Source organism: Saccharomyces mikatae (genome assembly GCF_947241705.1).
Source record: "Saccharomyces mikatae IFO 1815 strain IFO1815 genome assembly, chromosome: 8".
In the NCBI taxonomy this organism is placed as follows: Eukaryota; Fungi; Ascomycota; class Saccharomycetes; order Saccharomycetales; family Saccharomycetaceae; genus Saccharomyces; species Saccharomyces mikatae.
The window spans coordinates 224,214-248,694 of record NC_079263.1 but is presented as its reverse complement, the minus strand read 5'-3'; the positions used below and the strand labels follow the sequence as shown (position 1 = coordinate 248,694).

The 24,481-nt window shown below is 37.5% G+C and overlaps 10 protein-coding genes and 1 non-coding gene across 11 annotated transcripts; 3 read left to right on the top strand and 8 right to left on the bottom strand.

Moving 5' to 3' along the window:
- Nucleotides 1-11: 11 nt before the first annotated feature.
- On the bottom strand, nt 12-1,670 carry SMKI08G1230 (uncharacterized protein; the record flags this gene model as incomplete). Its single annotated transcript, XM_056222929.1, has 1 exon — nt 12-1,670. The coding sequence occupies one exon, from the start codon at nt 1,668-1,670 to the stop codon at nt 12-14; it is 1,659 nt and encodes a 552-aa protein (XP_056082571.1).
- A 616-nt stretch (nt 1,671-2,286) lies between these two features.
- NMD2 (Nmd2p) lies at nt 2,287-5,670 on the top strand (the record flags this gene model as incomplete). Its single annotated transcript, XM_056222928.1, has 2 exons — nt 2,287-2,292; nt 2,404-5,670. The coding sequence occupies 2 exons, from the start codon at nt 2,287-2,289 to the stop codon at nt 5,668-5,670; spliced, it is 3,273 nt and encodes a 1,090-aa protein (XP_056082570.1).
- A 148-nt stretch (nt 5,671-5,818) lies between these two features.
- On the bottom strand, nt 5,819-6,943 carry PTC7 (type 2C protein phosphatase PTC7; the record flags this gene model as incomplete). The annotated part of the gene is made up of 2 exons (XM_056222927.1): nt 5,819-6,795; nt 6,889-6,943. 2 exons carry the CDS (start codon nt 6,941-6,943, stop codon nt 5,819-5,821), a joined length of 1,032 nt encoding a protein of 343 aa, XP_056082569.1.
- A 1,769-nt stretch (nt 6,944-8,712) lies between these two features.
- Nucleotides 8,713-9,915, top strand: PPE1 (phosphoprotein phosphatase methylesterase 1; the record flags this gene model as incomplete). The annotated part of the gene is made up of 1 exon (XM_056222926.1): nt 8,713-9,915. One exon carries the CDS (start codon nt 8,713-8,715, stop codon nt 9,913-9,915), a length of 1,203 nt encoding a protein of 400 aa, XP_056082568.1.
- A 108-nt stretch (nt 9,916-10,023) lies between these two features.
- On the bottom strand, nt 10,024-12,168 carry QNS1 (glutamine-dependent NAD(+) synthetase; the record flags this gene model as incomplete). Its single annotated transcript, XM_056222925.1, has 1 exon — nt 10,024-12,168. One exon carries the CDS (start codon nt 12,166-12,168, stop codon nt 10,024-10,026), a length of 2,145 nt encoding a protein of 714 aa, XP_056082567.1.
- A 610-nt stretch (nt 12,169-12,778) lies between these two features.
- Nucleotides 12,779-15,790, bottom strand: OSH3 (oxysterol-binding protein related protein OSH3; the record flags this gene model as incomplete). Its single annotated transcript, XM_056222924.1, has 1 exon — nt 12,779-15,790. The coding sequence occupies one exon, from the start codon at nt 15,788-15,790 to the stop codon at nt 12,779-12,781; it is 3,012 nt and encodes a 1,003-aa protein (XP_056082566.1).
- A 758-nt stretch (nt 15,791-16,548) lies between these two features.
- Nucleotides 16,549-16,725, bottom strand: NOP10 (snoRNP complex protein NOP10; the record flags this gene model as incomplete). The annotated part of the gene is made up of 1 exon (XM_056222923.1): nt 16,549-16,725. The coding sequence occupies one exon, from the start codon at nt 16,723-16,725 to the stop codon at nt 16,549-16,551; it is 177 nt and encodes a 58-aa protein (XP_056082565.1).
- Nucleotides 16,726-17,098: 373 nt separating this feature from the next.
- ERG7 (lanosterol synthase ERG7) lies at nt 17,099-19,294 on the bottom strand (the record flags this gene model as incomplete). The annotated part of the gene is made up of 1 exon (XM_056222922.1): nt 17,099-19,294. The coding sequence occupies one exon, from the start codon at nt 19,292-19,294 to the stop codon at nt 17,099-17,101; it is 2,196 nt and encodes a 731-aa protein (XP_056082564.1).
- A 1,925-nt stretch (nt 19,295-21,219) lies between these two features.
- On the top strand, nt 21,220-21,310 carry Smki_8.trna7F. The gene is given in 2 exon segments: nt 21,220-21,256; nt 21,275-21,310. It is a non-coding gene; the product is annotated as a tRNA-Phe (tRNA).
- Nucleotides 21,311-21,429: 119 nt separating this feature from the next.
- On the bottom strand, nt 21,430-22,110 carry PCL5 (Pcl5p; the record flags this gene model as incomplete). The annotated part of the gene is made up of 1 exon (XM_056222921.1): nt 21,430-22,110. The coding sequence occupies one exon, from the start codon at nt 22,108-22,110 to the stop codon at nt 21,430-21,432; it is 681 nt and encodes a 226-aa protein (XP_056082563.1).
- Nucleotides 22,111-22,773: 663 nt separating this feature from the next.
- Nucleotides 22,774-24,273, bottom strand: TRM5 (tRNA (guanine) methyltransferase; the record flags this gene model as incomplete). Its single annotated transcript, XM_056222918.1, has 1 exon — nt 22,774-24,273. One exon carries the CDS (start codon nt 24,271-24,273, stop codon nt 22,774-22,776), a length of 1,500 nt encoding a protein of 499 aa, XP_056082562.1.
- Nucleotides 24,274-24,481: the final 208 nt, after the last annotated feature.

Below are 24,481 nucleotides of genomic sequence, written 5' to 3'. Positions count from 1 at the left end.
AATTATTCCCATTATTCAAAGCTGACTTTTTTGGTAGAAAGTTTCCGTTCCGCAATTCTTATGCAAACGAAAGTAAATACACACGCGAAAGCATAGACCTCATCAAACCAAGAATCTATGACAATATTTGGGACGGTGAATTTCTCACCTAACAGTTCCTTTAATCTTTGTGATACTTCAAAAGGGAGATGAGACCTAACCATTACAGTGGTAGCTAAAACGTACACACCGGTTAATTCTGACACCACTAAATTTTTTATCAAAGATATTCCTTTCTGCTCATGAGAGAGTTTCCCTTTCTTGCCTTTATAATTAGAATTGCTTGAATACTCTGGGAGTACATTGGCGGTATCGTCATTTTGCATAGCAAATAGTGCAAGAATCTGGAACTTCATGGGTAAAAGGGTCACAACGTATGAGATAGTGGTATTTACCGCAGAGAGACAGCAAAGGAAAAGCGAAATGGACAAAAATAATGATATTTGCTTAGTCAATGAATCGAGGTCATGTTGATAATTGAACCTAAAAAATGAAAAATCTAAAATACTTGCCATAGTAATGGCTAAAGGATCTGATGCTGCATTTTCACTGAAATATTCATAGTCATAGTCATTTGGATATTTTAATGAATGATATATGATATACGGAATTCTTTTTAGGAAAGTTATTATTAGTTTATGAAGACAATATATGATAAAACCGACTTCAAAGGCTTTCTTGAAAGTACGTACTTGAGGGGACTGTTGTAACAATGTCTCCAATTTTCCAAGTTCTAATTGATACCACGCAATTTTCTCCATCAACTCTGCTTTAAAAGTCGAGTATTCTCCGTTTGTTTCTTCTTCTAAACGTGTTAATATTTGCACATTTTGTTCAATGTTGTGCTCATAATCTTGGATTTTTTCCTCTATAAAAGCGTCTGATGTCCATAAAAGAGATTTACTGTTGTTGTTGTTGTTTATATTTCTAAAGCTGGGGTCTGTCATTGGCGTATTGCAAAACTTGTGCCAGATGACTAAAAAGTTGTAATACAAACTAGAAACAGTGGCCAATCCAGATAAGGAGGCCATGATTGTTACACCTCCAATGGACAGTCTAGTTAGAATATTTTTTGTGTATTGAAACGGTCCAATATTTATGTAACTCAAAAGTGCAATAAGTGATGACAAGGTTATGCATGTTACAATTATCAGCCTGTCGATATCAAATCTATCATTATAGAACTTATTCAATAACGATATTATTATGAAAAATGGCTGAAATAGAATAAGAATGAATGACAGCATAACGGCAGTCAGAGGCCACACCCAGATTGTTATGAAAGTTACATCCTTGTCCATACCAGCCACCTTTATCTGCCATAGGATAATCTCTATTGTTACCGTATACGTCATCATTGCTAATGAAAAAAGGACTCGCAGTGATTGCAGTATCTTGTGTGAGGGCAAAGAATATTCTGTGTAAAATTTGTTGATGAAGTTGCTCATTCCTGACACATTCTCATTCGGGCCAATTTCAAATTTGCTCGTCAAAGGATAAACGTTTCTTTTTGAGGAAGTTGATATGATGTCAAATAGAGATCCTACTTTGAACCATAACTTCTCATAGGACAATTTGTAAGTGAAAGCCCCGGATATGGAAAGCACTAAGAATACGAAGAGTGCCTCCATCCCATTCACCAATTAGTCTATTTTCGGTGATTCTTTCTAGTACAGACGCCGAAACGCAATTCTTAGATGAACCTCTTTCCCCTTTCTTTCTCTACTGGACGGTTTTCATTGTTCAAGACTCGGTCATCGCAAATATCGCTATTTTTTTCCTATATGAATCTAAATCACAAATTGCGTAAAACGAAAGCCAATGACCAAGTTGAAATAGGTTTTGTACGATGAAATCATTCGTGCATGTTCATTCTTCTTTGAGAGAACGGTCATCACTTAATGGTCCCCTTCCTAAACCTTTCTTGTGAAGATACGTGATCATGACAGGGTTTGTAACAATGTTGAGGTTTTCCTTCATTATATTGTTAGGGCATCATCGTTAACGTTTTTAATTTTAATAGGTTACTACTATACTACTTAGGTTATCTCTATAATATGTCGCTTACTACGAATTCATAGGGTTGTGTAATTTTTTATGTTCCTAGTATTTACTGGAAAATTATACTTATTCATGAGTCTGAAATTCTACACGAACTATTTCTGCTTTACATTAACAATAGAATTAATTTAAATGCTCGAATAAGCCGATTTTGGATCTGCACTGAGAATAGATTAGACAGAAATTATGAACGTATGTTTGATTTTTATGGATATTGCCGGGTCGCCCTTCTAATCTTCCTAGGATTGTGTACTAACTTTTAAAATTGATTTTGGAATTACGATACCAATCATATATTAACAGGATGAAAGGAAAAGGGAACTGCATGACTTCAATGTTCGAGCTTGGAATGGTGAGGAAGTCTTCCCCTTGAAAAGTAAAAAGCTAGATTCAAGTATAAAGAGAAACACCGGTTTTATAAAAAAATTAAAGAAGGGGTTTGTAAAAGGTTCAGAGGCCTCATTGTTGAAAGATTTGAGTGAAGCCTCCTTGGAGAAGTATCTCTCCGAGATTATAGTCACCGTAACTGAATGTCTGTTGAATGTTCCCAATAAGAATGATGATGTGGTTGCCGCTATTGAGATCGTAAGTGGACTTCATCAGAGGTTCAATAGCCGGTTCACTGGCCCTCTTTTGGGCTCTTTTTTGCAAACTTTTGAAAATCCTTCAGTTGACATTGAATCTGAAAGAGATGAGCTTCAAAGGATAAATAGAATCAAAGGAAATCTTCGCGTATTTACTGAGCTTTATTTGGTCGGCGTATTCAGGACATTGGATGATATTGAGTCGAAGGACGCCATTCCGAATTTCCTACAGAAGAAAATTGGCAAAAAAGATCCTTTACTGTTCAGTATTCTAAGAGAGATACTTAATTATAAGTTCAAGTTGGGATTTACTACTACTATAGCAACTGCTTTTATCAAAAAGTTCGCCCCTTTTTTCCATGAGGATGACGATTCTTGGGATGGCTTAATATCAGACACAAATTTGAAATTTACCTTACAGTCTTTGTTCAAGAGTTTTATAGACGCTACCTTTTCTAGGGCCACAGAACTGCATAAAAAGGTTAGTAAACTTCAAAGAGAACATCAGAAATGTCAAATAAGAACAGGGAAGCTGAGAGATGAGTACATAGATGAGTATGACAAGCTACTTCCAGTATTTGTTAGGTTCAAAAGTTCTGCGACTACTTTGGGAGAGTTTTTTAAATTAGAAACTCCAAAACTCGAAGGTGCTTCCAATGACGACATAAAAGAAATCGCTTCTCCAATGATTACAAACCAGGTATTACCACCCAATCAAAGGTTATGGGAGAATGAAGACATGAGGAAGTTTTATGAGATTTTACCCGATATCTCAAAAACTGTAGAAGAATCACAATCATCCAAATCAGAAAAGGATTCAAATGTGGCCTCGAAAAATATCAGTTCATTTTTCACAGATTTAGAAATGGCAGACTCTAAAGATATAATTGATGATCTCTCAAACAAATACTGGTTATCGCATTTAGACAACAAAGCTACTAGAAACCGAATACTAAAATTTTTCATGGAGACACAAGATTGGAGCAAGTTAGCGGTATATTCCAGATTCATTGCAACTAACTGCAAATATATGCCTGAAATCGTTTCGGAGTTCATCAACTACTTAGATAATGGATTTAGAAATCAATTGCATTCAAATAAGATTAATGTAAAAAACGTCATCTTTTTCAGCGAAATGATCAAATTCCAATTGATACCAACATTCATGATCTTTCACAAGATTAGGACATTAATCATGAATATGCAAGTCCCAAACAACGTAGAAATTTTGACTATTCTATTGGAGCACTCGGGAAAGTTCTTACTGAATAAACCGGAGTATAAGGAATTAATGGAAAAAATGGTCCAACTAATTAAAGAAAAAAAAAATGATAGACAATTGAACATGAACTTGAAAGGTGCCCTGGAAAACATAATTACTTTACTTTATCCACCTACTGTTAAGTCTTTAAATGTTACGATAAAAAAAATAACACCGGAACAACAGTTCTACCGCATTTTAATTAGAAGTGAACTCAGCAACCTAGACTTCAAACACGTTGTCAAGTTAGTTCGTAAAGCACACTGGGGTGATTCAGCTATTCAGAAAACACTTTTCTCTCTCTTTTCAAAACCGCATAAGATAAGTTATCAAAACATTCCCCTATTAACTAAAGTTTTAGGTGGTTTATACAGTTATCACCGCGACTTTGTCATAAGATGTATAGACCAGATACTGGAAAATATTGAACGCGGCCTAGAAATTAATGACTATGGACAAAACATGCATAGAATTTCGAATGTGAGGTATTTAACTGAAATATTCAACTATGAAATGATAAAATCGGATGTTTTGTTAGATACTATTTATCACATTATTAGATTCGGTCATATCAATAATCAGCCCAATCCTTTTTACTTGAACGATTCAGATCCACCTGATAACTATTTCAGAATTCAACTTGTCACCACAATTTTATTAAATATCAACAGGACACCTGCTGCTTTTACTAAAAAATGCAAGGTTTTGTTAAGGTTCTTCGAATATTATATTTTTATCAAAGAGCAGCCCTTACCTAAGGAGACGCAATTCAAGGTGTCAAGTACATTCAAAAAATATGACAGTATTTTCGACAATGCCAGATTTGAGAGATCAGAAACCCTGGTTGAAAGTGCCTCAAGATTGGAAAGTTTGCTGAGATCATTAACTACAAAAGGCAAAGAGAGCGAAGTTAAAGGAATTTCCGCAAGCATTGACGGTGATAATGAGAACGCAGCTTCTATTGAGGCTACTACCGGAGATGATGAAGATGATGAAAATGATGATGGTGTCGATTTGCTAGGAGATGATGAAGATGTGGAGACAAGTGCACAAGTCATAGGGTCAGAGCCAGGAAAATATCAGGTGAAAAAAGACGAAAGCGAAGAGGACGAAGAAGAAGAAGAAGATGATGATGATGATGATGATGATGACGACGACGACGATGACGATGACGACGACGACGATGATGATGATGATGATGATGATGATGATGATGACGATGATGATGATGACGATGATGGTGATGAAGACAGCGACTCTGATTTGGAGTATGGTGGTGACCTTGACGCGGATAGAGATATTGAAATGAAACGAATGTATGAGGAGTATGAGAAGAAGCTAAAAGATGAAGAGGAAAGGAAAGCGGAGGAAGAATTGGAGAGACAATTCCAACAGATGATGCAAGAATCCATAGACGCGAGAAAGAGCGAAAAGGTCGTTGCTAGTAAAATACCCGTAATTTCGAAGCCAGCTATCGTTCAAAAACCTTTATTAATAAAAAGGAATGAGGAGCTTTCCTCAGACATGGAGGGCTACGAAAAATTATCTAAGCCAAAAAAAATTGCGTTTACATTTTTGACTAAAAGTGGTAAGAAAACACAATCAAGAGTTTTACAGTTACCAACGGATGTCAAGTTTGTTTCTGATGTCCTTGAAGAGGAAGAGAAGTTAAAAACAGAAAGAGATAAGATCAAAAAGATTGTTTTAAAACGCTCTTTTGATTGAGTAACCTGTTGCGAATATAGTTCTTTAGATTTTTACTATATATGCAGACTTATATGTAGCTCTATTAAAATGGCCTTGTGTTCATATAGTGTTGTTTATGACGCTGCATTCTTATTTACATTGCTCTTCATGCGTATATAATGGGTTGTTAATCAACTCTTACGATGACAGCAGTTATATCGTCTTCTTTCCCACCACTGTAGTTTTTACCAGTCAATTTAGAGATTTCTTGCGCAAAAACACTGGGGTAACTAGGATCTTTGCTTAGACTGACAACGTTCTTCACAAAATCCTGAGTTAATAGCTGTAATTCATCCTTTGTTCTGGCGGAGTTATCTTTTAGAAAAAGCTCTATATCCTCTGCAGCAATATTATCGGTTACACCATCGGTAGCTAATATAACAATATCGTTTTTCTTTAATTGAAAGCTATATTCATCAGCATCGGCAGGGGTGTTTAAAATATATTTGCTACCCCTTCTTTCAGCCTCTTTTAACATTTCTTCTGGAATAATCGACAACTGATAAGGTGCGTTAAATCCAACCGTTTGGAACTTCGTCTGGAATACAAGTTTAGAGTCTCTAAAGACACCACACCAAGAATCGCCCAAGTTTGCAACTTGTAACTTTCCATTGGGTGGGAAATGAGCCATAATTGCTGTTGTTCCACCCACCTTTACAACTTTCTCGTCCTTTATTTTTTTGTAGGCAGCACCAAGAATTGTTTTTGGAGTTAAATACGGTTCTTTGGATGAGCATTCTGCTAAAGCAGTACTTATTTCGTCCATTTTTTTACATAACTCCCTTGAGATTGCACTGGAATCATATCCATGTTCAGCCCAACCTCCAACACCATCTGCGACACCCGCGAAAATGTCCCGGACGTTGTTCGATGTAATAAAATAATTGTCTTCTCCTGTTGGTGATCTAATAGAATCTCTTAGTTTTTGGTATATCTGATCATCTCTATCTTTTGGCTGGAAAGCTACTGCGGTTTTATAGGTGAATGGTCCTGTTTGTGCATTTGAACTATAGGCATCACCATGATTATTGTTTGACTGGTACCCATTTTTGGCACCTGAATAAAAGGTTCTTTTCGAAAAACTGATGATTTGGCTGTAAGACCCTAAAATATGAGAGAAATCGGTCTCTGAGTCAATTAGTAAATGTCCAGCAAATTTAGTAATAAGTGCACCGATGAACAAAATAATAAACATACCATATACAGGACCCCTAGAAACCCTTAATGTCCTGAATCCAACATTTGCGAACATTTTTAGTGCCTTTGTTTCTTTTTATCTTCAATCACTTTTCATCTTGTGTATGGTATGTATGTATGTATATTTTACTTTTGTCCCCTGCCATAATGAACCTCGCGTTTAAAATTACTAAACAAAGATGAGGTTGAGAGAATAGAACATGTAACATATGGCAATTCAATGGCACCTTCAATGTACTAGTCTAGGTAGGATGAATCTTCAAATAGCATTAAAAAAAGAGGATGGTAGGTCAACAAGTTACAGTAAGCTTATGAAGATGATATACTTGATTTTTTGGTGTAAGATCCTGTTTTAAATGAACAATCATTGGAAAAGAAATACATACTTGATTATTTAAGTCTCAACAGTGCTACTGATTGCTTTCGCATCCGTACAATCTTATTGAGTGTACTGGTAACAGTTCGGGAACTCACAAAGATTCTGAAATGCGGATAACTGCAATATGTGCATATTACTCTTTTGTAACAATTAGAGGTTACATCAAAATGATAGGTTCTGGTGACGTTGATTTAAAAGAGGAGAAGGGTGCAATGTGAACGCCATGACAAATCATCATGTTTTGATTGCGAGAAATAAATGCAACAGACGGACTATGTTTAACACTCTGTGTTGTGAACAGTAGCAAGAGAGTGAGCCCACGGTGAAATCCCCAAGAAGTTTATCACAATCGAGTTGTTGTGATGTCAGTTCTACGGTGACAGCGCAACCGATAGCAGATATTTTGACGAATTTTCTAAGTTATGTATCAGATGGAGAGCGTCATAACAAAATTAATTCCTCATGGGAAAACTGGCTCAATGAAACAAAGGATGTATCTGTGGCCAAATTTTTGGCTAACTGAAAAATCGAAATTCTGAACCACATCTCAGATTATCATAGTATAATAGGTTATTTCAGTCAGGTACAACTCTCACTTTAACAAAAGGCACGCATTCTCCTTCTAGAAGAAAGCTTTAAAGGAAACATCATCACTGACATACTTGAAAGGCTCTATAATCGTGAATTTAATGGAAAGAAAGCTCTGATAACGAAAAACCTCTCATCTGTTGAGAAAACATAAACAAAACTGGAACAGAAAACACTAATTGAAAGCATATAATTATTAAAACTGAAATTGGGCGATGCGTAAACTTATGGAGGAATTGTCAAGTCTAGTAGAGAATGTTGTGTGATACTCCTTATCGCCCGGTACAAATCACGATGGGTAGTAAACTTTTTTCTCACCCAGATGTTTGTGAAGTAGAATTGTTGCAATTAAGGAGGTGGCTCGACAGCGTATGATGATAATTGCACGCTTGTGATTTTGGAACAGTCTAATGGGAACTAAAAAGCCACGAAATAATTGAACAGATTACTAAAGGCTCTTAAAAACAGGCTCAAATGCTGCAAGAAGAAGAAGTGTTATGTGCAACGTAATTCTTATCAGTTCTAACCTTAGGGTGACTATTGACCCTCGAAAGCTCCAAAATTTCCAGAGACTAAAAGACTGCAGAAAGTAGATGTATATTTTTATGGCAAATAGAATACTATTGTTATTTAACTTTCACTCAAGTTGACTATGTTCTGTTCGAATTATTCATAGCAATATAGCATAAAATCCTACTGCTGTCATTAAATGTCGGGTAATAGCTTAAATCACACAATAAGTCTATTTAGGGATGTTAACAACTTGTTCTAGCGTTAAGAATTCAACTAATGTGTAACTAAAGGCCAAAGGTGGACAGCAAACTAGTTGAAATCTTGAAGACATTTTCAAATTTCTAATGGCAGACGATTTGAGGAGGAAAATCGCTTTGTCCCAGTTTGAGAGAGCTAAAAATGTGCTAGATACAACGTTCCAAGAAGCAGATGAGGATGAAGAAAACGATGGTGATGCATTAGGATCCCTTCCGTCGTTCAATGGTGGGCAAAATAGGAACAAAATTCATGAGGTCGAAAATGGCGATCTTGCTGGAGGTCTTCCAAGTAAGGAGAAGAGTAGTTTACCCAGTTGGAAGGATTTTTTTGATAATAAGGAACTGGTAAAGTTTACTGAGAGGGGTCTCAACATAAATACCTATTACACATTACCTTCTTCATCGCCATCTGATACTACTTCAATTCCCATATTTATTTTCCATCACGGGGCAGGCTCCTCAGGTTTATCGTTTGCAAACTTGGCCAAACAGTTAAATATTAAACTCGAAGGGAAATGCGGATGCTTCGCATTTGATGCCAGAGGCCATGCGGAAACAAGCCCCACGAAGATTGGTAATCCTATGAATTTTAATAGAGATTCTTTTATTGAGGATTTCGTAGGCCTATTGAATTATTGGTATAAGTCAAAAATAAGCCAAGAGCCACTTCAGAACGTGTCTATTATTTTGGTCGGTCATTCCCTTGGTGGAAGTATATGTACTTTTGCATACCCTAAATTATCAACAGAATTACAAAAGAAAATTCTTGGTATTACTATGTTAGATATTGTAGAAGAGGCTGCTATTCAGGCTTTAAATAAGGTTGAACATTTTCTGCGGAATACACCGAATGTGTTCAGGTCAATCGATGACGCAGTCGATTGGCATGTTCAGCATGCATTATCGAGATTGAGGACAAGTGCAGAAATTTCTATACCAGCTCTATTTACTCCGGTTAAGTCGGAGAAAGTTGTGAGGATTACTAATCTAAAAACCTTTAGCCCTTTCTGGGATACATGGTTTACAGGCCTATCACACTCCTTCGTAGCTCTACCTGTAAGTAAATTATTAATATTGGCGGGAAATGAAAACCTAGATAAAGAGTTAATTGTTGGGCAAATGCAAGGTAAGTACCAACTAGTTGTTTTCCAAGACTCGGGTCATTTTATTCAAGAAGACTCCCCCACGAAGACAGCGATTACTTTAATTGATTTCTGGAAACGGAATGATTCTAAGAACGTAGTAATCAAGACTAATTGGGGTCAACATAAACCGATGCAAAATAAGTAAAGATAAAAATATTAGATGTTGATCTTATATCGTTTTTTATGATTGAACAATGTGACAAAATATATAATATCATACTAAGTACCCACTTGGTTCTTTTAATTTTGTGTACTAATCAATTGACATGATGTCAAGTTTTGAGCCTTTATGTGCTTCGCACTGTTCAACAACTTCGTCAATTTTTCTTGAAGCCCACGGAAATCTTGGGTTAATTAAGAAAGGACGTAAATCGAATCTGTTGTCTTCTGGTGAATACTGTTCAGCATGATAGCTGGGAGTTAAAACAGTTTGTTTGTGTCTATTAATAGCGTAGAAGAAGAAAAATCTTTTAACCTTTTCAGATATTTGACGGGGCGTCAACTTTGGAGACCACTGATGAAGAAGTTTTAGGAACATAGAATACGGACCACATTTTTCAACTTTTCTTAAATAACCAAACACACCCAATTCCTCGTACGTCATTCCCATATCTTTTTCGTCCGATTGAACATAATCCTTAGTCATAGGTTCTAATTCTGCAGTTGGCGTAGCATTCAAAAAGTCATCCAAGATTGGCATGTCATATTCCTTTGATGCGTAAGCTATGAATCCTTTCAAATCAGTCTTTGAAATTCCCCCAATTGGGTTGATATCAGCAGAAGAGCAGTCATATTTTGTTAGATACCCGCGTAAGCATTCATCAACATTGGCACTACCCAATACTAACAAACCACCAGAATTTTGGATCCCACGAACCCACGGCAACAGTTGTGCAAAAAGATAAGAAAGGACCATTCTTAGACGTGCCTGAATGTTTTGTAGAGCCAAATTCTCTATTTGAGAACCTCCGAATATTTTGAATATTGGTTTTTTGCCAGTGGCCACTTCGAATAAGGATACCACGCTGGATACTAAGGAGTCCATTTTTAAATCAACATGGTAGGATCCGATAGCGGTAGAAAGGTCTTTAGCTCTACTTCTTGTCTCCTTAGATGAGTTCTCTGTACCCATGAAGCAGGAGTGAAATATTTTTGAGGCTATCTCTTGTGGACTGCTTGGAATCCAATCATCGGTACTGCGCGTTATTTTACGAACGTCTTTTATAACTTGTTCATTCCCATTTTGGGCAGCATCTGTAACTAATCGGCACATAGAGTGAACAATCATTGCTGTTGCGCAAGAGTCAATACCCCCAGATAAAGGCAGAAAAAACCCTGTGCCATTACAACGTCTTAAATAATCCCACATCCAGCAAGCAGGCCCCAAAGCAATTTCTTCCTCAGGAGAGTGGTAAAAAGGCTTCCGAGTTTTTGTTGGGCACACTGTAGGATCGAATCTGGAGGTCATCAAGGCTAATTCTACAGGAATATCAATGCGCTTGAACTTAATCTCTGCTAACGAAGCCTGCAGACCACGAGACATAATTGCCGCACGGTAACTTCTCACTTCTTCTAAGTCTACAGTAGCGGTAACAACTTCTACATCATCTAGGGAAAATTGTGAACCCTGGGCAACAATCGTACCATTGATGGCAATCAATGCACAGCCATCATAATATAATCTGTCCCCATCACAACCTCTTTGATTTGCATACAAGTAAACACCACCACAACGTTTGGTGGCATTCAAAATCAAGTCTAATCTTTTATTCAACTTACGCAGTTCGTGGTGAGAACCAGATGAATTCGTGATGATTTCCACACCATCCAATGACATTGCGATGTGAGGAGATTGAGGCGTAAATAATTCTTCGCAGGTTTCTGTACCGATACACGTATCCAATGAATTTATTACAGCATCACCAAATGGCACAAGTCGTTGACCCGTAACTGTTTGAATCTCAGGTGGAAGGATAAAGTCTTCTACTACGCCAGGCTTCATCCAAGGTGTGAAAAATCTCATTTCCCTGTAGTTACCATCGTTAGCTAACCAGATCTTTGGTCTTATAAACAATATCTCACCATCCAAAGATAGCAGACGACAATTATAACGGACATTCTTATGTAGGACGGGCATACCAATGTCAAGTATCAACCCATGAGTTTCTTTATTCTTGATGATTTGAGCATACATTTCCCATGAATGAAGACAAACATCGTTTTCTAAGAAATGATCTAAACATCCATAGCCAGTTATTTCTAGTTCTGGACCGACACGCAACCTGGCACCTCTCTCCTTGGCAACCTTTATAGATTCTAGGATACGGTCTCTATTACCTTCAAAATCCAGTGCCCATTGATTTAAATTACACGTGGCTAAAGTAATGAGATGTGACATTAGTGAAAGGTAATCAAAGTAGGAGGCAGAATTGTCCTATTAAGTATTATCGATTGGCTAAATGGACGTAAGGCCCATTTCTATAGGAAAGTGTTGATGATCTTCATATTTTTCTCAATGTTCCTCCTTATCTTTCTCGACGAAATTAATAACACCTTTTTATGACTTGGCAGGGCCTGTAAAAGGCACATGTTATTAGTTATGTTATCTTTAGGGTGTATCGATCGCGTACAGATCTTGGATCTCGAATTGATGCCCGTATTGTATAACTTGTGACTTTAAATAATATGCTTATAATATAGCTACATATTTAAGTGATAGTATGCATTATGTTTTTATTTCTCATCTCATTTAATTCTGTGATTGTCTTCGTAAATATGTTAACTAATTGTAAAAAAAATCTTTAATTGAGGAAAAAGGAAGGAAAACAATTAACATAGAATACTTTGATCAAATTAAATAAGGGTTTATGAAGCTCTTCGTGATACATATAGGGTGTAAAAATACTTTAAAGAAACATTAGTATAGATATTTATAAGAGACGGAGAATAAATAATTCGGGTTCATAAAAACGAGAAGAAACACAAGAAAACGGATGTAATTATCGCATTCACCATAAATGAGGAACATCGGACCAATCGTGTTTCCTCCTTCTTTCCCAATAACTCTTTGGTCCGGTTACGTATTTCCATTCATTCTTAGATATTTTTTCGAAATATCTAGGCTCAACATCTTGCCCTTTATTACGTCTTTCACGTTGAAGCTGTTCTAATTTCAGCTTCCATTCTTCAGCCTTTTCAACATTTCCCTCCTCATATGCTCTAATATCTGGTCTGAGCCTTGAGTCCGTTGGCGGTAAATTACCTTCTTCAATTTCTGTAATTTCATTCAAATTTGCCGTGAATTTCGTGAATCCATATTTTTTCCTCGGATTGCTAACTAATTCACCACTTTCCCATATAGTTTCATGTGTGGTTTCATTAACCAAACTCTGTGTCCATTTGCCAGCCAATATTTCTTTCTTGCGGCTACTTGAAGCCGGTGGGATTATAGAAACTTTAAATCCCTCTGACCTCCCACTAAACATACCTGCTTTATCAAACAAGATGTGTGATTTGTCTCCTTTCGAGGAATGTACCTCAAATTCGTTAACAGGCTCCATATATCTCTCCCCTGCTATCAAATTTTTCAAAATTGTTGTTGGTTGCGTCCATTCGAACAATTCTCCCGTTGTTTTGAATCTTAGTCTCAATATACCCTCATTATTCAACTCAATCGATTTACCCCAGAACTTTTGGGATGGCGTTACGGTATAACTGCACTCCCATTCAAGATGCTCTGCGAAAAAGGCGAATACCGGTGGACGGTGAGAAACCTTTTCTGATATCAATCTAAATCCCATATCTTCTCGTACAAGTTCAAATGTTTCAGCCAGTAACGGGTTGAACGGTTTTCTCAGGGTCCTAGTTTTATCCCTATATATGGAAAGGAAGGAAATAGCAAATGCTGAGACAAATGTTATAGGATCAGGACGTTGGGTGGCCTTCGTCAAAAGAGGAGCGTACTCAAAGGTTTCTGATATCAACTGCAGGATAGAAATAGGCTCATTTGATGTTACCGGCATAGCAATAGAACTCAAATCTTTACCCACATTCTTTCTCAAAAAAGATAATAAGCTTGGAGGAGAAGCTGCGGCTTCGGGAATGTCATTACGGCGTGAAATAGTCTTTGGATAGGAGAGAGCAAATAAATCCTTACTTGTGAATGTTTCTGTTGAAGACTGTGTACTTTTGGTTCTTTGATGGTGTTGGTGGCTACGACGACGATTTTTATGACGATTTTTATGATGTTTACGGTTATGATTTTCGTCGTTAGTTGTATGGCTATCCACACTTGATAAACCCATTTGTTCGTTTTCTGAAACTTCACCCTCTGTTTTGAACTCATTTTTATCGCTTTGGCCAAGTAGAGGAGTTTCTTCCACTATATTATTAATATCGTCTTCTGTATCAGTTAATAAAATGACCCCCCGACTGATTTCATCTTCTGCATCAAAAAATTCATCATTTTCACTAAGATATGAAGTTAACGAAACTCTTGTATCTTTTGCCTTCTTACACAGGTTCTGGTGGTCCCTAAATAGCACCTCTCCTTGTATAACGAATCGGCTAACAAACACTTCAAGGTCTGCCAGTTGATTATATAATGCATGTTCATTATGTGTTGCGTTAGAAGGAGTTTCTTCAGAAACCAATGAATCAGATGATGTCATGCCGGAGGAAGATTGATTGAATAAAGTTACTCTATTATTAGGAAAGGCGGAAGATGAAGAGGGTGATCTTTTTAAACCTTCTGATCTTTGATTAAATGTACTGGGCTTATAAGATAAAGAGTCCTTCTTACATTGCTCTAGTCGTTGTTGAATCAAACGCAGGTTCCTAGAAAAAGTAACGTAGGAATCGCTTGGTAGTGGCACATACGACTCATCAGTACCCTCTTGAGTATGCTGTTTATGAGATAGCGCTGATTTAGTTGTAGCCGTAGGTGTGAGTTGGTCACGGTCTTGAAAAGGGCTTTTTATATTGGTTCCCTCATCATCATCATCATCATCATCGTCATCATCAAAAGTGGCTGGATTTTCCTCCAAGGTTGAGGTATCTTTATCCTCAAACTGGTCATCAAAACAGAATTGTAACGCATCAACCCATGATTGCCAATTTTCTTTATTTGTAGCTTTTAGGACCCAGACTTCCATACCAGAATCAATAATTATAATTTTGTCTTTCTTATTGGCGCTAACAGATGACAGACTTATGACAATTTCACCCCTACAAGTTCGGTTATGGTCGTTCAAATAATACGATAGAGTTCCATATCGAAAATCCAAAGTAAAAAACCTTCTTTTAAAACCTTGTAGTCTCTTTCTCCTTTTTTTTAACAGATACCCTTGTAAGTAACGACCTTGGCCTACTCTAAACAGCATGTCCTGTTGGGTTGATGTTCTACTTAAGGCTGCGGGCCGTGTCGGGGGCGTAGACCTCGTACTAATCATTGATTGATTATCACCATTAATTACACTCGCATTGAAAAGAATTTTCTTTTTTGCGTTTTTAGAAGACGAATTGTCCAGTATAAAGGCATAATAGTAATCTGTATCTTTTACTTCAAGATCGCCTTGAACCATAGTGTTCCCTGAAACATTACCGACCCTCTTGACCAAAGTGAAACCTGATGCAGAGAGTTTTTCACGTAACGGTATTTCTTGGGATTGCTGTTGTATGCTGCTGATCGAGAGCGAGGAATACGATCTCTCCTTTCTCTTATTATCTGGACCATTACTAGAATTATGAGAGTGCTCGGAAGGACGCCTGTGATGTTCCTCCACATGACCAGAGCTTCCCTTATGTAATAAAGATTTCGTTGTGTAGTCCAGCAATGTTTTAGTGTCAGGTGCAATGTGAACTGCAGAAGCATGGTCATCTACGCTGGATTTCAACTTCTTATAGATACCTATTTCAATAGATTTCTTCAATGGTTTGATCTGATAGTTGATCACATCACCACGGCCGCACTTTACCCAACGAACAACAAAAGATCTATTTTGGATATCAATTGTTTCCATTATTCAATTAGCAGGCTCCCACTAAAGCTCAATTAACTATTTTCAGGTAAAGGAATAATTGAAACTTCTACAAGTTATGCACTTCCTCCCAGTAGCTCCACTATAAAACCATGTTGTTACTTGTTGTTTAATGTTTAACTACTTTTTTCAAAGATTTGGTTATTTTTTTCGGCCTGCACTAAGCAATATCCGTATTAAGAGCTATGAGGCTTTTTGGTTGAATCAACAGTTGGGAACATCTATATACAACAAACATAGATATAACTTACAATGTACAACTTCATGTATGTGAAACAAAGTTATTCAATTTTATTGAATAAAAAACGGTAGCTTTTCTTAAAAGTTATCCCCTTTTGCAACATTAAGTGGAAACCTTTCGAGAAAGATATACTGTCTCAATACCAACATCAAGTTACAGTTTCGACAGCTGTAGTTTATGACATTTCTTCTCCATTATAATTGCATAGATTACAACTGTAGCGACCGTGAATACTAGCAGGCCTTTGCCTGTTACATACTGAAGCCTTTGGTGTGAAGTTAAAAAAAATCTTGTACAAAACGTGGAAAACTGTCGCTGCTCGTTACTCTGTTGAGGCTAAAACATATTATAGATCAATTAAAATTAGTAATGAGTATTTATCACCTAAAAACTTATCAAATCTATGTAGGGCTAGTAGATTTAAAATGAAAGATGAAAAGTTCTCTTTCCTACCAGCCATAATAACGTACTATACAATATTTCCTTAATTTCCCTAAATTTATTGACCTGGTACCAAACCAAATCTCTTTTTTAAAGTAACTCTTTGTCTCGAATATTTGTCGTCTGGAGAAAATCTAGCTGGGTGAGCTGACTTTGTAATTTCTCCGGTCTCAGTGACCTTTTTTAATGTATAAATCCTTTTGCCATCTGGGCCCAAAGTATACATCAAATGCATTTTGTTTAAAAGGTTTTTGGTTTTGTTTAGTTTGTTAGATGAACTTATCCTACTTGTGAAGTTACTAACGCAATACTTCCAAGTTACTGTGATATATATTACGTGAGTGATGAGCTTTGATTAGAAATTTTTTTTCTCTCCCGCTCGGTTGAAAAGAGAAGATGAAAAAAATAGCAAACCGTGTCAAAGGATAAAAACTTTATTTGCTCTGCTACCTTCATCACACTATTACCTCATACCAAATTACCAATTATCAGACATATCCACCAGAATGCAATTCCACGCTAGTCCCACCTGTTTTTACTACTATAAATACACATAAATATACTACTTTCTCACTGTTGTAGCTCTTAACAATACTTATTAATTAGATTCAAAGCGCATGTTGTTCATATGCCTTGCTGTACATTCCTAATGCCTTAATGGGAAATAAAAATCTATAACTTGGGTATTCAATTGCACAAGAGTGGTTGAAAACACCTTCTACACCTTCAAATTTCCATTCTCCGGACTCTTCTTGTCTATTTTTCAAAAGTTCAATACCTCGATCAATGACATCTTTCCCTGGGTATTCAGCAAAAAGAAGAGCAATTAGCACCCAAGCGGTTTGAACCACTAGCGATTTTTCGCTATCTACATAACTGTGCAACTCGCTGGACTTCATGGATTCTCCCCAACCACCGTCTTTCATCTGTTTAGAAACCAAAAAGTCGCAACCTTTTCTTACAGTCGAAGAATTCTCATAGGTTTCTCCCACTGTGTGCAATGCCTCCAACGCAAACATGCCTGCATAGGTGAAGCAAATACCCCAGCTTCCATACCAACTGCCATTTGGTAGTTGCGATTTCTTAATGAACTCAATAGCAATTCTGATGCGCGCACGTATTTCTTCCTTTTTATAGTCAAAATACTTGTGAAAATACGTCAACCCAAGGACTGATGAATCAGTACATTCCACGTATGGGTATTCTACCATTATGTTACCAAAAACTTCAGCAGGATTCAATGTCTCCATAGCTAATGGGGCCTTGATTTTTTCATAGGTAGCAAAGGAGCCATATTCAAAGGATCCAATATTTTGTAGGTTCAATAACACATCAATCCCCTCGAATAAACGTTCATTACTGATCATGTTGTGTACCTCAGTGAAGACTGGAGAGTTTTTTACCATAATGATGGCCTTAATTGCTTCTGCAGTACAATCAGAGACTACGTAACCCTGTGTCTTGGTCGAAAAGCCCCAAGCACCTTTTCTTTTATCTCTAAAACTACCGGGAACACATTCAGTGTCAAACTGAGCACGACACAAGAATTTATAGGCGGAGACAATCGTATTGTAAAACTCCGACCTTTCTGCTAGACCAGCGATAAAAAGATATTGAATGGCAAACGCACAATCCCAACTTTGTACACCATTAGTTCCCATGATGGTCATACCTTGTGGGCCATGGAACAATGCATCCTTGAATCTATACTGGAACTTCTTGAAGGCTTGAGAGTCCACTCCTTCTTCAATAAGAGTAACAAGGGCACAAAACGCTTGGTTAACGGGTGCTATACACAAGGAATCAGTATTTTGAATTTCCTTTCTGACCAGATCATAGACCTTTCTCTTGGAAAGGGAATAAATAAATCTGTTTCTAAGGTATTTTTCGTAAAACACAACAAAGTTGTTTGCAATATTCAAAGTTTTGGAGTGTGGGTAATATAGATCTACTCCACACACAGTATTTCTATGCTTGGAAAACTTGATCTTATCAAATGGCTTGGTATAGATTTCCTCCCTCAATTCTTCAAGAAGAGGGGTCATTGGGCAAGTAAATTTCACTAAGGACAGGTAACTGACTGGAATATAGACCGCTCTAGTATGAACCCACCATCTTCCTGGATGCATAGGCAGTGAGTATGGAAGTAACCAAGTTTCAGGAGGGGCAGGATTAACACCTTCCCATCTATACAAGTTTAATGCACTCAGCCAAATTTTTCCCCAATGCGGAGATCCAAGAGCACCACCCAATCTTAACAAAGTGTTTCTTGACTTAACGCAAACCGGATGGTCCTTGGGTAGGCCCAACAAACGTAAGATAACATAGTTCAATGCAGTACCAAAAACAGTGGACTTGTCTACAGAGTGCAACCCCCAACCACCATCAACTGGATGTGCAGTATTAACTATATATCTGATTATTTCTATTCTCTCATGCTCTGGAATTTGGATACCGGCAATGTAGTTTACAGCTACATAACCAATCGTCATGAACATGGGTCCTTTATACTGGCATGGAAAAATGCCTGAGTCAGGCTCTTGAAGCAGTTTGAAAAAAGATGCACCATTATGGCACGCATCGAAAGCTGAAAAGTTAGGTGAATGTTTATTTCTTTCTGGTTGAGGATGAGGAAATTCAGGGTCCTGAAGAAGCCATTGCGTGAAAGTGGAGGGCGGTTCATTAGCGGCCTGTTCAGAGGTTAAGTATTCCCAACTTTCTCGGCCTATCTCATCAGTTCTTAATCTCCAAAGACGTGGATCTGTCTTTGGCAGACCGATTGTTTCAGAATAAAACTCTGTCATTGCTTTGTATTTTCCTTATGGGCGATGATTGTGGTAAGATTACGGACCGCTGCAGTACATTAATGGAGGAACTTCTATACAATGAATGGCTTTATTAAATCCTGAAAACAGGTACTATTTTTTTCTATGAAAATGTATATCTGTAAATAAATAACCGATATAAAAACTTTTCACTTAAACGATTATAAACGAAAAGTTTCCGCTGAGATCAAATCTTGAAAAGGTGATATTGAAAAAACATCATTTAACTGCGGATAAAACAAGAGGGGAAAAGAGTAGTGAGAAGTAGAGCTGTCGAATTTAGTTAACTTGCCACTATTGCAAACAAGTTAATGTTATGGGGGGAATTGACCTTTGTAGTTCGGGTAAATACTCAGAGAAAGTTCAGCGATGAAGCGTCAAAACGCAGAAAACTGTACCCGATTGAAGTCAAATACCTATACTGACTGATCTTGTGCCCAAAATAACCCTTATGCTTTATACCTATTCATCTCACTTTATCGGTCTCCTACTTGGATAATTCAAGGCAATATCCAGAGGCGGTGTTTTTACTCGTAAAGGGCATTTACTTTCACCTTTTCGCTAGACCAATGTAAACAACACCTGTAAAAAACAACAACAGAAACGCCATATTCAAGACGAGATGACTGAGTACAGAAGAATGACTACATCATGGCTAACTGTATTGAAATAAAGAGCGAGTACCATCTATTTTGTGATAGGCACGATACTATTAGATTATTATTAACGATAAAAAATGACGACATAATAGATGAGAAAAAGTCATCAAATTATCGTCCTCCTCTTGTGGATTCCTATATTTTCGAAAAGAGCTTGTAGCATATTCTTGAGAGATTGGTGAATTTTGAGATGATTGTTGGGGTTCCATTGTTGATAAAGGCAATAATATTAGGTATGTAGATATACTAGAAGTTCTCCTCGAGGATATAGGAATCCAATAAATGGAACTCGTAATTTCACATAATTCTGTATATGCTTTTATTGTCATTTTATATTTGTCAGTCATTATCCTATTACATTATCAATCCTTGCATTTCAGCTTCCACTTATTTCGATGACCGCTTCTCATAACTTATGTCATCTTATAACACCGTATATGATAATGTACTAGTAGTATGACTACTAGTTGATAGACGATAGTTGATTTTCATTCCAACAATTCTATGTGCGTAGTAATGCCCTCTTTCAACGACGGGATTCCCCCAGATTATTTCAAATTCCCCCTATATTTCAAAGTACAAGTCCAGCACGTAACAAATATAATAATAGAAATCAAAAGAAATGGTTCAAATGATTTAATGCGTCAAACAAAAAGTGTTGGAATAAGTGATTACCACTATACATTTATTCATATAAATTGTTGTAGTTGATGACGAACATTCTTTAACATGATACTAATGATGTTGAGTAAATTAATACTAACATTCTTATGGTGATACCAATTTACTTGGAGTAGGGAAATTCTAATTATAGAATTTCCTGCACTAATAAGATAAAGATCTATTAATTGTCCAGAACTTAGTATATAAGAAGATGAGTTAACACTAAATTCTTATCATCAACACTCTGATTTATGTCTGAACCTTTTGGTTTAATACAACCAATCAGCGTGTGTTTTATATACCTCTCTTATATAGATTAAGAAGGAACGACTATTCTTAATTATTACTACTTACTAAACTACTAATTATCAACAAAAAGAATTATATTCTGAAAGCTCAGATAGATATATGCCTCTTATAAGACTTACAGGCTCTAGCATAATCAAAGTCTTTTGAAAATCCTAATATAATACCATAATGAAGTACTGTCAAAACGTTACTTGCACTTGATTGTACGAAAGTAAAGAGATACACACGACTAATATATTACATTTCGGAATTTAAATTTATATCAAATAGTAAGCGGATTTAGCTCAGTTGGGAGAGCGCCAGACTGAAGAAAAACTTCGGTCAAGACATCTGGAGGTCCTGTGTTCGATCCACAGAATTCGCAAACTTTTTTCAAATCTCTGTCAAGAGTAATCTGGCACAGAGTGGCACGTGCTCGGGTAAAATAAAAATTTAAATAAGGAAGAAAAAAATTATGAATGCACGATACGTATTCTTCTGCTATCAACAAAATTTAACTAGTTTTCTAGAGGAAGTATCACAACCGTGATCGGATTCTCTAGGTCTCTTTACCGGGTTGTTGGTGCCATAGAACCTCCTTTTCATTAAAGTCCTTGTTTCCCACATCGAAAGATCGTTGTACGAAACGGCCAACTCGTAGTCCAGTCTGCCAAGACACCATCTTTCCATGAAAGATAAATCCTTGGCATGGAGCCCGCTTATAATTTGCCAATTTTTCATCGAATAGGTATTATCGTTCAAAAATTTATGCGATAGAATAAGACAACAAAGAAAAATTCTCTTGGAACAGAGTGAAAATTCAGGCAACGAACTTTCATTGCCGGCTTTGTGAGATTGGTATATCCTTTGAAAATAAAAAGTTGCAAGCACAGCATTCTCTTTGCTGCACTTAGATCTCTTGAATACTTCGTTCAAAAATTTCAATATGTTCTGCGACGAGTTATTGATTTTTCCATTTGAGAGAGGCCGACTGATCTCGGACAAGAATTCCGATATAATAGTTGCTAGATTAGTCTTTCTCTTGATGCAATTCGTTTGATGCTGGGTGCTGCTAGTCTCCGAAGGAGGAGTCTGATAGGGATTGCTGCTGGTGGAAAAGTCCTTACTTTTGACAACAGCATCGAACTCTTTGGAATCTGGGGTAAATCTATGATTTCCATACATATTTGTTTTATTCTATTTTTATTTTTTTTTTGTTTTTTTGTTTTATTTTATTTTATTTTATTTTATTTTTATTTCTTAATATTTTAAAAGCTTATCCTAGCAACAATACCTCGATAGATTTTATTATTGCATGTGTCTTCTATTGCGCGCATCCTTAACAAAAGGAAAACTAGAAGATGGAAGAGTGCATTATTGTTACTTTATCAAACCTAGAAAAACCAAAACAAAACGAAGAAACAAATAAAAAAGCGTATACAAATGCAAAGTGCGAGTGAATAGGGGGTGTGTGAAAGAAGTAGGGAGGGGGACTTGATTTTTTTTCTTTTCTATTTGAGTAACAACCAAGGTTGTCAAGAATATATATATTCTGCCAACTACCACGTTGTTATAGTAGTAAATGAAAATCCAGGAATATAATAACAAAAATAAAGTACCTTCACATTATCAGCTCCCTCTCCCACATTCTGATTTCTTCTCTTTTCTTATATAACACGAGACGAGTTGGTATGACGCATCGCGCGCGGTGCCCTGTCAGCCCCGCGCCTTCTCGAAGATAAAAGGTGTTAGTCATCTTGTTTCTTTTTCCATGTGGTCGTCCTTTACGTTAGTCTTTGCCTTTTTTTCTTTTCTCCCTTGTGGTATGAGTGCGAAATCAGGATCGCTTCACACGGTAGCCGGAAGTTGGAAACTGGCGCAAAACATTGGTTTGGTGGGCGCTACTTTGCGCACCAAATGCAGCGAGACGGCACTCAATGGAAGATCGTCCACAGTGATGTTGAGTGCGGCAACAATACGCGCATGGACTCGCACGTGTAATTCGTGGTCAGTGACATCCTCGCCAGGCGGGTATTTCTCGAAGCAATGCACGTGTACCCATGGCATTTTGATGCTCTCAGTGGTACTGTGGGCGTATGTCGCGAAGATGCCGCGGAAGTTTCCCAAGAAGGAGATAGCGCTATCCGGTAGATTCATGACATAGTGACTAATTTGCGACGGAATTATGAGCTCTTTGATGAGCGGTTGTGGCGGTTGCTGTTCTTGGGGTTGTTGTGACCTGTGTCGTTTCTTCACTGGCAAAGGAATTTTAATTTTACCACCTTCTTCATGCTGGATCCATTGTTGTAATAACTGTGGCGAGTGGCGGATGAAGTCAGCACCGTCCATGTTGAAGGACTTCACAGTTTTTGTGACCTTGTTTAGCGCGATGTTTTCTTGCAAGTACTTGTAGCTCTCCGGATTGAGATCGTTGGCCAAAACAATGACATCTTTCTTGCCGGCGGGTACGGCAAAGGGTCCCACGCCGGCAAAGACGTCACACACGACTTGGCCAGGCTGGAAGTACTGTTTGACCAGTCTTTCATGCTCTGTGTGCAGTCTGGAGTTCCAGTAGACCTTGCTGAAGTCGAATTTGAAGGTACAGTTGGACTCCTTCTGTTCGACCACTAAGTCATTGCTTTTGCCAGCAATGACTTTCATAGGAAAAGTCCTGAACTGTGTGGCAATGGAGCTGACTTTGTCCACAACGCATTCGATTTTGTTGTTCTTGTCGAGGATTACTTGTCCGATGAGCGAGTCGAATGGCTTGAACTCGCTGCGCAGGTTCAAATGTGCGATGTGGCCTGTAATAGTGAACCCTGTTGGGACTTCTTCCAAAAACTGCTCAGGCAATACTGCTCGAAGGATCTCCTCGGCCTTCCAGAAATCGTAGTCGAGCACGTATACATGTGCTACAATCTCGGCTCTGTTTTCCTTGAGAAACGCCAAAGCCTCTTCGGGCAATTTGGCATACGCATCCTCCACGCTGTGAATTGATTCATGCAGCAGCACACCTTTTGTTATCGTGCCATTGTAGCCATCTGTGGTCTTTAGCTTTTTGGTCTGCACGGTGGTAGGTTCCTCCACCGGCTTGGCAGCATTCAACTTAACCACGTGTGGGATACGTGGCACCCTCAAGATACAATCCTTGAAGTTTTTGGAAAAGACACTGATATTCTTGGGCTCGGGGAACTTGACTGCACACATTGATATCTTGGTAACAAAGAATGACCTGTCCAACTCTTGCATTTCGCGGTTTACAGGCGGGTGGTATGGGAATACTCCTGACATCTTGCACGATCTAATTAGTCTATTAACACTTTGAAATAATGGTCGTGCGATTTTCATGCAATGAAAACTGTCCTTACCGTTAGCTCTGGTTTAAACTGACATATTTCTCAGTGAAAAGGTCTTCACTTTTTCTTTTTTTTTTTTCACATTACGGAACTGAGCGATGAGCTGAGAGAAAAAACACAAGAGAATCAAAACCAGGACTGAAAAAAAATCCTTCCAGTAAGAAGTGCTCTTTGGCGGACTCGTTTCGTAGTCTCAGAGG